General features: G+C 44.1%; 1 protein-coding gene across 1 annotated transcript in view; it reads right to left on the bottom strand.

Moving 5' to 3' along the window:
- The window catches only part of STAB2 (stabilin 2), a 136,989-nt gene that overhangs the window by 24,269 nt on the left and 98,104 nt on the right, over window positions 1-14,616 (bottom strand). The window contains exons 49-53 of the mRNA XM_039877947.1: window positions 6,655-6,795; window positions 5,574-5,633; window positions 4,107-4,283; window positions 2,653-2,742; window positions 413-559 (exon numbers count right to left, since the gene is read on the bottom strand). Of these exons, the coding sequence (XP_039733881.1) occupies window positions 413-559; window positions 2,653-2,742; window positions 4,107-4,283; window positions 5,574-5,633; window positions 6,655-6,795 (615 nt within the window). The remainder of the gene's footprint in view (window positions 1-412; window positions 560-2,652; window positions 2,743-4,106; window positions 4,284-5,573; window positions 5,634-6,654; window positions 6,796-14,616) is intronic.

Consider the following 14,616-nt stretch of genomic DNA (forward strand, 5'->3'; position numbering starts at 1 on the left):
CTATTTTTGTAGTCACACCCTGTCAAGTATGGCAACTTCATATGGCTTAATTTGGCAGAAGCTCAAAAGATGTTTGTTGAATGAATGAGTGAACAGCTGAGTGGATGGGTGGGTTTGAAAATGACTGGCAGAATAGCTGGCACATGGTTGGTACCCAATAAATGTTGGCGAGGGAATAGATGGATGGGTGGCTGGCTGGATAAAGGAAAATGTGCAAGGCCATGCAGGGTTAGGTAGATGCTTGTTGATTCTGAATCTGAAGAACACTGTCATTTGACCTTTGATCTTTGGGTCCTAGGTTCACTGAGGACTAGCCCTCAGTGGTTTCACAGCAGGGTCCATGCTGTCATGAGAGCTGTTCTTTGGTGCAAGGTCCTCTTACTACAAAAAGCGTAGTATTTTTAGGACTGACCGAGACATTGAATGTGGCAAAAGTGTCACAGCGGCCTCCCAGGGTGGGATCAATCAGTAGACAGTCAATGCCATAGGCCACACCCAGGTCAAACAAGAGCTCCCGCTGTACAATTCTGCATGTTTGGTCGTTCAGGAAGAGCTCGCCCTGTGAGAGAGAAAGAGATGGAGACAGACAGAAAGAGAGAGGTTAACAATCCTCTTTAGACTTTTCTTCTTCCTAGGCCATATAATGTGGCCAATACCTGCAAAACTAAGAAAAAACAGATATCTATCCATCCTTCCTTCCATCCATCCATCCATCCATCCATTCGTATATATATCTGAAACACTGAACATGTATTATGTGCCAAGTCCAGCTCTATGTGCTTTGCCTGTACAAATTCTTTGAATCTTCATAACCACCCTAAGATGTAGCTACTATTGCTAGTATTCCCATTTACAACTGAAGCAATGAGGGCTTAAACAGCTTGCCCAAGGTCATGCAGCCAGTAAGTAGTGGTGCAGGCATTCATACCCAGGAAATCAGCCTCTGAGCTCACACTCTTGGCCACTCTGTAAAACTGCCTCTACCAAAGTAGAAACAGTGGCAGTGGGAGTGACAGGGTGGAGCAAGGATGACCTGTCTGTGGTTTAGGATAAACTTTGTTGACATGGCCACTTCATGTTTCTCACTTAGTGCTAGCACCTATAGCCAAGGGCCTGGTACAAATTTCCAGGATACACAAGTGATGGGCTTTAACTTTATAATGATAACAATAACTTCTTTTTCACATGTACTAGGTGTTGTCTAAACTGTGCTTTAGATATATTATTTCACTTAATGCTTGCAACAACATTAGCACTTTCTTCCCTAACGTTCACCCAGTTAGTAAGTTGACAGATATATTTTCCCCTCCAGGGAGCAAAATGTTTTTTGAAAGTTCTGTGAAAAGAAAAAAAGATAAATATCAGCATCTACTGACGGGATGGACACAGTTTGAATCAGCAGAAAGAACACTGGAAAACTGGTTAAATCTCTCTTCTTCTACTTATGCACTGTGACTGTGGACAAGTCACCAAACTCCTCTGAGGTTTAATTTTCTTCACCAGGTAAATAAGATTAATGATTTCATTGCAAAGGGTTGTTATAAAGATCAAATGAAATAATACATTCATTGCAAAATGCTCTGAAAGCTATATTAGTGCATAGAACAAGCAATGGGCATTCTTATTGTATTTTTTTGATAGGTGTATAGTTTGGTCTATGGACACAGTACAGCTGATCTCAAAAGTGTAAGTACCTTCGGATAATTTCCCAGAAGTTGAAATATAAAGGTGCTAACATTTCTCATATTGAGTTATTAATCCAATGCAATTTCAAGTCAAACACCAAAGGAATTCTGGCTGATCATAAGATGTAAACAGAATGTTGTATGGGACTTCTCAGAAAGTCCCTTGAAGTGAATCAGTTAATCTGGGAGCTGTATCTCTTTTGCCCTTCCTCCTTCTTACTGCCTGGAAAGTGGACATGGTGGCTGGAACTCCAGCAGCCATGTTGGACCTTGAGGTGACTTTGAGGCTGGAAACATGTGCTGCAGAGCAGAAAGACAGAAGGAGCTTCCCCCATCGACCCATCATACTAACTCCGGATTGGCTACCTTCCTATTTCTTTTACAAGAGAGAGAAACCCTTATATATTTAAGCCACTATCATTTTGGGTTTTCCATTATATGCAAGATATAGGATGTAGCTACTACTATCCTATCAGATCCATTCATCATACAGAAGTATAGGAAGGTAAAATTGTTCAGGAACTAGCCAGGGAAGGTGGAAATTGCAAATTTGTTGGCTGATCTGGGAAGGTGGAACCCGGAGCTGGTTCTCTCGGACTGCCAAGAGAGGGCTGGAGATGAGGCCACGGAGGGGCTGGGAAGGAAAAAAGAAATGCACTTTCCTGCTTCAGGGAAGTGTCTCACACTGGAACAAAACAAAACAAAACACTAAAACCACCAACTAAAAATTGCCCTCCATGAGCGTAAGGGGTGTGGGCTTCCTGACACTTCTTCCCAGGGCTTAGGCTGGCCAGGATTTATCAGGTTTTTCATATTTACTTGTTTACTCTCAGGGGAAACACCCCTCAAGGCAGTGAGGGAAAAGAGTTTGCTGTCGCAGAGGAAAAATGAACATTTCCTTGAAGGGGCAGTGGTTGGAGAATGTCGATAATGTGTTCCCAACCTCCACCTGGGTGACAGTACTCACAATGTCACTGCCAGCTCCGCACTTCACACTCAGCTCTGAACCTTGCAGGGTCTTCCAAGCAGTAGATCTAGGGAGATCCGCCGCTGAAACCTGTAGGAATGAGGGTGCCACATGAATACCCCAAATTTGGACGGAAGAAGGGCCCAAAGGAGCTTTGCCGGCAAATCAAATTTAGATACAAGTCTTTCCAAGAGTTCTAATGATTCCAGGTTTATAATGACGGTAGACATAATCAAAAGGTACCATAATCACAAGCCTTCTAGGAAGCTGGAAATTCTTTCTGTAGGGAAACTCTCCACCAGCTGGACTGTGTTCAGTCACCCTTCAGCCCCCATCTATGCTTGGGAGTCCATGGAAGATGCTATCTTGGTATACGGAGCCAATGACAGGATGAGTGTGTTAGGAAGATGACATGGGTACTGTTATGGGTTGAATTATATCCCTCCACAAGTATTATTGGAGTCCTGACCCCCACTACTTCAGAATGTGACCTTACTTAGAAATAAGATCATCGCAGATGTAATTGGTTAAGATAAAGTCATAATGGAGTAGAGTGGGCCCGTAATCCAATAGGACTTGCGTCCTTATGAGAAGAAAGACGAGGACAATGCTGTGTGAAGACACAGAAACACACAGGGAGAAGACAGCTACGTGACAACATAGGCAGAGACTGGTGGAGGCGTCTACAAGCCAAGGAACACCAAAGATTTGCGGCAACCACCAGACCCTGGGAGAGGAGCAGGGAACGGGTTTTCCCTCAGAATCTTGAGAAGGAACCACTGTGTCAGACTTCCAGCCTCAGAGAATAAACTTCTGTTGTTTCAAGCTGCCTAGTTTGTAGTAATTTGGTACAGCAGCCCTAGGAAAGTAATATAGGTCCTATGAATGAAGCAAAGTTTGGACATTTGACATTCTTGGATGGGACAGGCTCACTCCTGGAGAGAAACACGGGTCCTGGTTGGGGACTGAGAGTGACATGGTTTCAGCGAGAGCTGTCATGTTCCTACAAGATCTTGATTCCCTGATCAAGCACAGTACAATAGCTCAGCTGAGGAATGAACAACTAGTTACAGCTGAGTGAGTCAGTCCTTTGCCTAGAAATCTTGGAATTGAGAGAGAAGGAGGCCATCTGGAGAAACATGGGAACTGCGGTCAGCAGCCATTTTGCCATATGAATGATGAGAAGAGGAAAAGCTGATCTGCTGTCCGGGAAAAGAATGCTGCTCCTGGGTACTGGTTAAAGTTAGAAATAAAAAAAGAAAAAAAGGTAGGTTGGAGAAACAGAACCAGGTGTGGTATCCTGCAGGGGTCAATTAACGATGGCCAGTCAGAGGAGGACACAGTGGGACAGGGGTCGCTGAAGCTTCTGTGGAGGCGGAGACACACCAGCAGTTCCTGGATCGATCACCCCGGAGCTTCCCGGAACTCACTCACATCTGTGTGAAACAGAATACCTTGGCATCCCGGATCACGTGGAACTTCAAATACTCCTTCAGCTTGTCCTTGTTATCTTGATTGAACAGGAAATCCCGTTGTTCAGCGGGTAGGGCTTGGAGGGCTTGGTCAGTGGGCCAGAAGAGGGTGACGGGGGTGTGGATAGGATCAGAGATGATGCTCAGCAAGCCCGCACCCTAAAACACAGGGAGCTAGTCAGCCATGAGACAGAGGGTCTGTCTGAGGACCAAGGGCAGCCAGAGGGGAGGGTGGAAGGGGAGTGGGGTGGCCCCCTTTGTGCCTGCCCCAGAAACTAGAGGCCCAGTGCACTCTAGCCACTCACTCCCTAAGTTTTCTAAGAAAACTTAGAAAAGAAGTCAAATTCTGGGCTTTTGTTAATAGGAAAATAAACCTGAACAAATATCGTTTTTTGTTGTTGTTGTTGTTGCTATTCCCGCCCAGATGTTTTAATTTCTGGAAGTCCCTTTTAGCTTTGTTCTCATATTTCATTTAAAAAAGTGAAACCTCCCAATGTTGAGATACTTATGTATTTTTATAAGATTTCTAGATCACACAGACTCAAGAAAGAAATTGCCGGATGAGTGGGGAGGGATCATTCTGAGAGCCTTCTACAACTCGAGTGCACCATATACATTTTTTCTTGTGATTTTCTAACACTGAGAAGTAGGCTTTATTAGTTCCTTTAACTGAGCCACAGAGAAGTTTCCTACATTGCTGTGAAAGGCTGTGATGCCCAGGTGTGGGGGTGACTATAAAGTTTTGGGAGTGGGTAGGTGGGCAAAGATTACTTGTCTGTAACATCCCTGGAGATCTGCACTTTGAGCACCTTGAAATCTCCATTTCTAAAAAGCTCCCCAGAGAGCCTGAGCCTCAGATGATTTTGGAAATCATGGGTCTCCACAGAGGTTCATAAAGTGTGCCATTCGGGGCCTGTCTGGGGACTTTTGGGGCAGCAGGAGAAGAACCCAGTTATTCTCCGATTCTGCTCAGCAGTCTTTGTTTTAACAAGAAGTTTCTCTACTCTACTCATGGGAACGGTGTCTGAAGTCAGAAAGATAAGGTTTTAAATGCAATTTCTACTTGCCTCACAGGCACAGATTCCCTGGCTCTCCACCTCAGCTTTTACCGCTATAATGGAGGTGATAGTTCCAGATGATAGTTCAGGGACTGAACTATCCTAATAGTTCAGGGACTGAACATGTCCTAATTTCTTTTCCGGCCTCACATACTTCAGGTTCTAACTCTATAGCTGAACAAATCACGCACCATTTTGGGAACCGAGCGGCAGAGAATGACTTTGTTCTCTAGGAAATTAGGACTTCCCCGTACAGATCCCACAATGGCTGGCTGGCGCCACAAACAAACCAAAACAATAACAAAAAACAAAAGCAAACAAAAAACCCTCCCCCAACCAAACCTCTTTATGTAGATTATCCCCTGAGATAACTTTTCTCCCAGGTTTTTACCTGTATTAAGTTGTTAAATTTGATGTAGCCATGGTTTATTGCCACTGTCGTAAGGTTTTGCTGCAAAGATAATAAGAATGGGAATGATACCTTTTCTCATATAGTTCACAAAGCACTTTAATGAAAGATCAACTTAGTACAATAAGGAAAAGATGACATGGTAGGTACTGCTGATTGGCTCACTGGCACCCACTTCAGCTCCATTGTACCCTTGTCTTTCTGTACAGAGGCTGGAAGGCTAAGCACTACATTTTCCCAGACTGCCTTGCAGCTAGAGCCCCATAGGTGATATAAGGTCCACCAAGGAGAAGCACTTCTACAAGACATTAGTGGAAAGGAACAACAGGAGGTGACAGCGGCCGCTGGCAGGGAGATCAGATCTTCTGACAAGCACAATGGTGGAGGCATCTGGTGTCCAGAGCCCTGTGTCCTAGGTGGTGAGACTGGCGACAGGTGGCACTGGCAGAACTGTTACAGCTGGGACAGCCCTGTGGGGAAGTCAGGTGTCCTGCCTGTGCAGGTGTCCCTGGGCTGCTTTGTTGCCAGCTGTGCAGCATTTGAATTAGGCTAATTTAGATGGCTTTCCAAGAGATCTGGGATGTTAATAACTTAAGAAACTCATTTTGTTTAAGTTAGGTATAGTGGATTCTCTTGTCTGCAAGAAAGTACCTGGCCAATACGAATACATAACAATAAAAATTAAACTTGTCTTCTTCTGTATGTTGAGAAGGAGGTTTACTCCAGGTTTAGTTTTAGTGATATCTATCTATCTATCTATCTATCTATCTATCTAATATCCATCTATGCAATTTCTCCATCTCCCAAATTTATTCAAGACCACCTGCCCTTGTGTGCACTAAAGAAAAACTGATAAAATCTATTTATCTATTTAAAATAAGCTTATTTACTTCTTATTAATAACAACATTTATTAGGCTTTTAGTAAATGTTGTTATTAGCTTGAAATCGAAGCAGCAAAATTAAAATGTCTTAAAACAATGCCTCAAAATCAGAATTGAGATAATAAGTTATTGGTATTATGAGTCTCTCTGGGCTGAGAGCATGACAGTGAGTTCACTCACCAGAATCCTTCCGGAGGCATCTTGAGGGGTGATAAGCATGTTTTGAGGTGACAGCACTTTGTCTATGATATGGATGATTCCATTGGTACTGATGATATCACTGGATATGATCTTAGCTTTATTATTTATATACACAGTGTCCTGAAATCAACCAAAAAAGAAAATAAAAAATGTGTGAATAGAAATAGACACAAAATTCCTTCTTTTGGAATATTCACCAACGTATTAAACTGTTATAAAAGTGAATGTTTAAGTAGAGTTGTGTGCGAACTCCAAAGGTCCGATTTTAGCACATTTGAAAAGAATTTATTTTATTAGTTTCATGTACACAGTACATTGGTTAGACATTTACGTAGTTTATAAAATGTTCCCCTTGATTGCTCTTTCTCTTCTCTGGCTCTCTACCGAGCCAACACATTAATGCCGACTGCATTTCCTATGCTGTGCTCCCCATCCCCATGACCAACTACTAATTCGTACTTCTTTAACCCTTCACCCCTTTTCCCCACATTTTAAATTATGATTATGAAAAGGAAATTGAGACAAGAACGTTAAGTTTCACCTGGAGAAGTTAATAGCAAAACAGTCATTTCACTATGATTCTTAAATATGAAAAGACAAGCAGATTAAAATGGGCTTCTTGTTCGCATGTGTTCTCTACACCATCAACCCTCCCCTCTTCTCCCAGCACATGCTTTTTTTTCTCTTTGCAATGAATTCTATAGCCACTATTTGTTTCTATGTTGTGGGAGGGAATAGACCAGCCTGGTCAAGTGGCTTTGATCAAAAGCTTTCATCTCTTTCCAGTTTCTGACCAGTGCGGCCAGAAGCCTTTCCACTTGACCACCTGAAGCTGCCTTCTTCTGAGTCTGAATTCCAGCTCCACTATCTACTTGCTGTGGGACCTTGGACAAGTTACTTAATTTCTCTGAGCTCAGTTTTCTAATTTGTAAATTGGAGAAAATAATAGTATCTAAATTATGGGATTATTTTGAAAATTAAATAAGTTAGTACATATCAAACATTTAGTACCTGGCTTGTTGTTATTGTTATTATTATTTTTGTTATTACTGGTGTTACTCTAAGGAAGAGGAGAAAAAAGAAGGCCCAAGGAAAATGGGCACCTTCCTGAAGTGGCCTCTCTTACCTGAGAGACGGAGATGACGATTGACTCCCCTTGGAGAGAAGTGGCGTTTGGGGTCGATTTCAGGTTTTCCAGGAGCAGCTGGTGGCAGGCAATCACATGATACCGAAGAACCTGGGGCATTAGGCCCTGTTTGTCCCAGTCTTTAATCTGTAATAGAAGATCGAAGGTTTCCCTCCAGAGCTAGGAGCCTTTTGCTCTCAGTCCCTTTTCCTGCCCTCTACTCCATGCATCTCCCTTCCTTCCTTCCTTCCTCCCCGCCCCGACATCTCTCTCTCCGCCTGGACCCTCAGACGTTGGAGTCAGATTTGGCTTGTGGTCGGGGTTACAGATGAGAGACTGTTCAGGCAAGGGGGAGAAAGTGGCCCTACTTCTTTCCTGTTTCCACTGTAGAATCTCGGAAGGGAACTTGGGGTTCCTTTGGTTCAGCACTTCATAATACATGTGGCAAGGACCCCGGGTCCTGTGAGATGCTACTTGAAAAAAGTTTTCTTGTGAAAAATGCTGGTGTCCTTGCTTTGCCGGTGTCCAAAATATATGCATAGAGAGGCATTGTGTGCGGTGGTTAAAAACGCAGGCTTTGGGGTCATGTTTGAGTTCTTCCACCGCCATTTGCTAGTCATGTGACCTTGGGAAAGTCACTTCTCTCAGTGTCTTCAATTATAAAATGAGGATAATAATAACACTCAGCTCACAGGATTGTCATGAAGATGAAATGAGTTATTCTAGACCAGGCACCAGAAACAGTGTCTGGCATACTCAATAATGTGTGCTGCATTAATATATATTAATGGGCAATCCAGCATGAAGAGTCCTAATAAATGTCAGGATAGTAAAGGCTCTGATAAGTCCCGAAAGAACCTATTTAAATCCCTTTAATCTAGCATTCCCATTTGTTTTGTTTGTTTGTTTTTGTTTTTTTTTGGGGGGGTTTTGCCTCTTTTGGGAAGTTTGGATCATTTAAGAATTGTGAGTCTTTTCCAACCTCCTACTCTATTTAGGAATTTCCTTTAGAGGGTCTCTGGCCAGTGGTTACCCCAAATCCACTTGAATGCTTCCCCTGATAGGGGTCCCTATGCTAAGAAGCAGCCCCTTCCATTGCTGCAGCCGATTCCTCCTGCCCAGCAATGTCTCCACCTTTGGTTCCAGGGTGACACCCAAAGACTGTGTTCCAGTCCCAGACCTCATCCGCCTGCCTAAGCTTCATGCTTACCCGGGGTTCCTCATCAAAGGCTGCAGATAAAGGTGCAAAAACGGTGAAGGGGCCTGAACCAACCAGGTCCCGTACAGAATGTTCCTATGGGAAGAAAGGCAGGGGCCACGTGTCACATACTTAACATAAATACAGGCAGGGGCTCAGACAAATAGAGCGGATTGTGGCAGAGGGGAATGAACAATGGATGGGGAGAATCTACGTTTTATTGAGTCTTAGATTCAAATCCATTCCGATTCTTTGTCATTGAAATAATGTTTATTTTTATCTGGTTATAAAAATAGCACATGCTTATTATACTAAAGATTCAAAAATGCAGTATAAATAAGAAAACAACTACCCATAATCCTACCACGGAGAAGTGACCCCTGTTATTTTTGGTTGTCTTCTTGCCAACACTGAGATCCTATGGTTACTTATATTTTCTTCTAGATTGCATTCCTCTAGATTTTTATCTTTATTCTTCAATATATCTAGAACTTATTCGGATGTGCGATGTGCAGAAAGATCTAACAGAATATTTTCACTCAAAGAGTAAACCAATTGCCCCAGCAATACTTCTTTTCTCTACTGGTATGATGGCAGTTTTTTCACGTACCACATTCTCATGTGTAGAATGGGCCAGTGGAACAGTTTTTCATTCTTTCATGCTGTCCACTTGAGGCCTGAGAAGTTCACAAATGACCAACACAGAACCTATTCCAGAAATCCAGATTCTCAGACTTTCTTCTACCCCCATCTATTTGAGAGGCTACAGGTTTATCCTGTATGGCTTGAGACCCAGTTCTTATAGTGAGACAGACACACATATTCTTACCAGCAACTGGAAGAAATACTGGGAAGTTTTTGGGTTCTTGGGGAGCTCCTAGAAACAAAGACAGGGCAGGTTCACTTAATATCTGCAAATTGCACACAAGAACAACACAGGGTTAATTCAGGACAACTGCCCTAAGATGGAAAGCAGCCACCATGCTTTCAACTGCAAATCTGCAACAATGGGCCTTTTCCAGCCCCATCAATAGGCTTACAACTGATGTTAAGGATGACTACATGGACAAGCCGTGAGCTCCAAAACCTTTCTGGATAAACCATCTGATTTATCAAAGAAAGGTTCGGCCATTTCCAGAAGCATCTGAGCTTTAAGAGTATTTTTGAAAGTTCAAATATAAAAAAATTGAGTTATACGTTTATGGCAGGTTTAGTTTTTCTATTAACAAGAACAGCCAGAATACTCTAGTCCCTTTTAAAACCAAATAATGGAACATTTATTTTATAACAGATAGAAATCGACACATATCGTACCACCTCATCCTCTATGACCAGGATAGGTGCGCGCGTGCACGCACACACACACACACACACACGTACACACTCCAACAGCAATTAATGTCCATGTGCTCTGTGTCCATTACACACATTATCTCATTTAAGTCTTGAAACAACCTGATGGGGTTTGTACCATTATTATTTTCTTTTACAGGTTAGAAAACTGATGCATAGAAAGGTGATATAATCTGCTCAAAGTCACATTACTAATTGGCAGAGCTGAATTCAAACCCAGGTGTTTCTGAATCTGGAACCATTGATCTGAATCACCACCTTCCAGGTCAAGTGAATTTCCAGGGGTAAACAAAATTTCTTTTCATCACCAATTTATGTAAGAATGGTCTTTCACACTGTTCCAGAACTTCCGTGTTATAAAACTTATGCACATTTCTCAGAGACCTGGGTTCTTAGCATGTGAGGGAAGTAGAGTTTACTTTACGGGAACACGCCCGGCTTGTGTTACCTGGTGGATGTTGCCACGGCAGGTAAACCCGTCCCCAATGTAGTTCGGCTTGCAAGTGCAGGTCCTTTCTTCTTGTCCAGTGTGATTGCAGATAGCAAATTCACTACAGCCACCGTTTTTCTGGCAAAATTTCCCATGGGTGGGGGATGAAAGTCAGACCAGTTAGTTTGCCAGCTCTGCCAATATTCACAAAGCAATTCTGTACTGAAATTTATTTTTGGTCTCGCTCTCTAATGGGCCGCTTTGCATTATTTGCCTTCTTCCTGAACTTGCTTTCCAATTCCCTACAGTTGCAAGGGTTGCCTTATTCACCCAGCCTCACATCCCAAGATGGCAGGTCCGTTTGAGCAGATCTTCAGTTCTGTATAGATAAGCCCAGAGTTGCCAAATGGGAACTTTCTCGGCACCTGGGGTTAACAAGAAAGGCTCCAATCTCATTTGACTCTTCCTAGCTTTAGGCTAAACTCCAACCCCATCATAGTAACGGTAAGTCATCAGCTAGAAGGCAGTTGGCATAAAATAGATACGAAACATTGTCCTTGTCCTCAAAAGCTTATTAATAGTGGATGATGGGGCAAAGACCTAAAATATAAACAAAGCAAAGTATGGTTCAAAGCCGACATCCTTCGGAACACCAAGAAGCTCTCTGCAAGCCCAAGCAAGAAGTCTTACAGGCTGGCTGCAAAATCTTCCTTCCCTCCCAATCGCTGTTCCAAAATTATTTGTGGATCATGATATTTCAGTCCAAGAGGGACCTACAATCCTAGATTCCTGCCTCAAGCTGCCACAGCTCAGTGAGCTGTTCAGAAAAGCTGATTCCTGCAAGACTATTAACCACCTCCCATGGTCCCCAGATCTTCCAGCTACATACCCTGGATTTTACTTGTCCCAATACCCCGCATACTCTAAGACCATCAAGATGAATCCCCTCTTGTCCCACTTTTCTGTTTATCTCAGTCAACAGCAGAGGCCCGAGGTCACCTCCTACCACGCGGACACTCCCCTCCATGGTGCTCTATACACCTGTGATCTGACCTCCCATCCCAGTGCCTTCTGAAACTCACTGCCATAAGCAAACTCCCAATGGCCTCCCCCTGTTCCCTGAAAGCTCTCTTCACCTCGTATGGAAGAGATGTCTGTCTCCTGTAAACACTGTTTTCCCTGTGCCCCTATCTCTCTCTGGAGAAGACATTTCGCACCTTTGCCTCTCTCCTCAACTCTCAATCACTGTCCTTCACTCTCAACTGATGAGCTCAACTCATACCTCAACGAGAAAATAGACAGATAAGAGCCTCCTCATCTTCTTGTCCTGAAGTTCATACCTACTTGGGCCTGAACTCACAACTCTGCTTTCCTTATTTAACAAGTGAACTAACGACTAACTGACTAATCCTTTACACATGAAGTGTCCATCTCTTCCCCTCCGAATGCAAGCTCTTTAAATGGTTTTGCTGCTTGGTCACTGATAAATTCCCAGTGCCTAAAGCGGCACCTGGTAGCTAGTGAACACTCATCGACCGAGATGTGTGTTGTGCTGTGTGCAGTTTTCCAGCAGATACACAGATGCACATGGTCTCAGTCTTCGCAGAACTAATAATTTATTTAGCATGGCCAGGCATAAACGTTTTCATTAATTCATAGTAAAGGGCCTCATGAGGCAGGTGCCCATGAGTGACTCACTAACTGACTTAACTAATTGACTGGCTAAGTAACTGATTGACTAACCAACTAACTAACCAATGAACTAACAAACTAACAAACTGCCTTCTTGACTGACCAACTAATTGACTGACTACCTACCTAATGCTGCCCCTGCTCCTAGGTGAGGCTCACCTCTCCACTAGTGGGCTCTGGGTCCCATCCCTGTCACCTACTCATGTAATTTTCTCCTGTAACAATCCATTTTCTCTCCTTCAGTATCAATTTCCTTCTCTCTATTGAATCATACTCATCAGTGTAAAAACATGCCCATCTTGCAAGAAAACAAACTTCCTTTCTTCATGAAAAGAATCCAGTCATAGATGCAGATCAAAGAAGAGCAGCCACGAGTTAATGGCTCTTGTACTTGAGAAATAGCCACGGGAAGAACCGCCATTAAAATAAAGCTGGCCATAGTACTAGTTGTAATAGCTCCACATCCCAACCCCCTGCTATCTGCAGCTTCTTCCTTGTGATCCCTACACAATCATTTCATGCGGGGACATTTTTCTCCTGAGGAGTTTGCCAGACCAACACAAGGGGACAGTAGGGACCTCACTTGGAGAGGAAGGGCTTTAATTATGGGTGACTGCCCTGTTCTCAGGCCCACAGCTGGAGGCTCTTAGGCGGACAGTGATATGAATAAGGAAAGTGAAGTGTTTGGACAGGGCTTCCTCTGGGGTCACCGCCTCGTGGGAGGAACCAGCACAAGAAGTGGCCAAGAGTATGGCCTTCAAGTCAGAGAGATGTGGGTTCAAGTTCTGGCTGGGCCATGCGCTTGCTTGGTGATCTTGGGCAAAGCCCTTCACGCTTCCCCATTTGCAATGAGTTGAATTGTGGCCCCCCAAAAGGTATGTCCACGTCCTAAGCCCTGGTACCTGTGAATGTGACCTTGTTTAGAAAAAGTCTTTGCAGACATAATTAAGGATCTCGAGATGAGACCCTCTTAGATGAATAAGACGAGCCTTAAGTCCACCAGGCCCTCATCAGAAAAGAAGTCACAGACACAGAGGCGAAGGCCATGTGAAGGCAGGAGCAGAGACTGGACTTTCATGACATTACGACTGGAACAGGAGGGAGAGATGAGCCTCAAGGCCAAAGCAGCTCTGAGGCGATCACCCCAACACCCTACCTCCTAGAAGGGGGGAGGCGGCACCCCAGGCCTGACCTCTGAGGGCCTCGGCCCCCAAGCCGGACTCACAGTTAAGCAGGTATTGATGAGCGAGCAGTCTTTCCCGTCTCCGGTGTACTTCGGCAAACAGTTACAGACAGCCTGCCCGGGGGGAGAGGGAAACGGGTCACTCACAGAGAGGGCTGCTGGCTCTCACGCCTGAACTCCATAACAGGAGTAGGAACATTAGAAGATTCTAGACTGGTAATATCTATTCTATATGATATTTGCCATCTTATATGTTAGCGTGTTTGGCACGCTTCTGTCTAGAGCTGGGATCTCCTACGTATCACATCTTTGTTGTCAAGATAACTTGATGTTTAAAAAACTTTGTCACCTTATTTGGTCCCTCGCCTTCTGGGTGCTCAGGTCTTTTCTCCCCTTGGTTGGTAAAGGTTCGTTTGTGAGGAAGCTGAGCTCCTGCCCACTCCCATTTATACCCAATCCTTGCTCCTCTCCACCTGGGCTCAGCCCCAAGACCCCAGGAGGTGTTTGATGATGGCTTTGGAGTCAAATCAGTTGCACATGTGAAAATCATCAGTTGACCCCACTGTTTGGCCAGGGGAGTCAGGTGGGTGCTTCAAGCTGAGGGAGGGGACACTGACTACCAGGAGTTGGCAACTGTCTAATTCATGCTCATGTCCCATGTACTCTGCTCAGGAGCACCTGGGCATGGGAGTGAGTGGGGCTGAAACCCAGCTGTGCTCTAGTCCCCATTCTGTGTGTCCAGAGAAAGGGACATCTGCTCCTGGTATGTCTCCCCAACGTGTGGCTTCTCTAATCCACGCGAAAGGCTCCCACACAGGAGAGGTGGCTCTGGTCTGATGTCTACCCGTTAGAACTTGAACTCATCGGCTGGAACAGCCTACGCCAATCAGTAGGGTTTCACTGCTCCTCCTTCTCAACCTTTATTATGGGCCCTGACCTGGGCTCAAATCTTTACCAAG

This window comes from Pteropus medius, unplaced genomic scaffold (assembly GCF_902729225.1).
Source record: "Pteropus medius unplaced genomic scaffold, Ma_sr-lr_union100, whole genome shotgun sequence".
NCBI lineage: Eukaryota > Metazoa > Chordata > Mammalia > Chiroptera > Pteropodidae > Pteropus > Pteropus medius.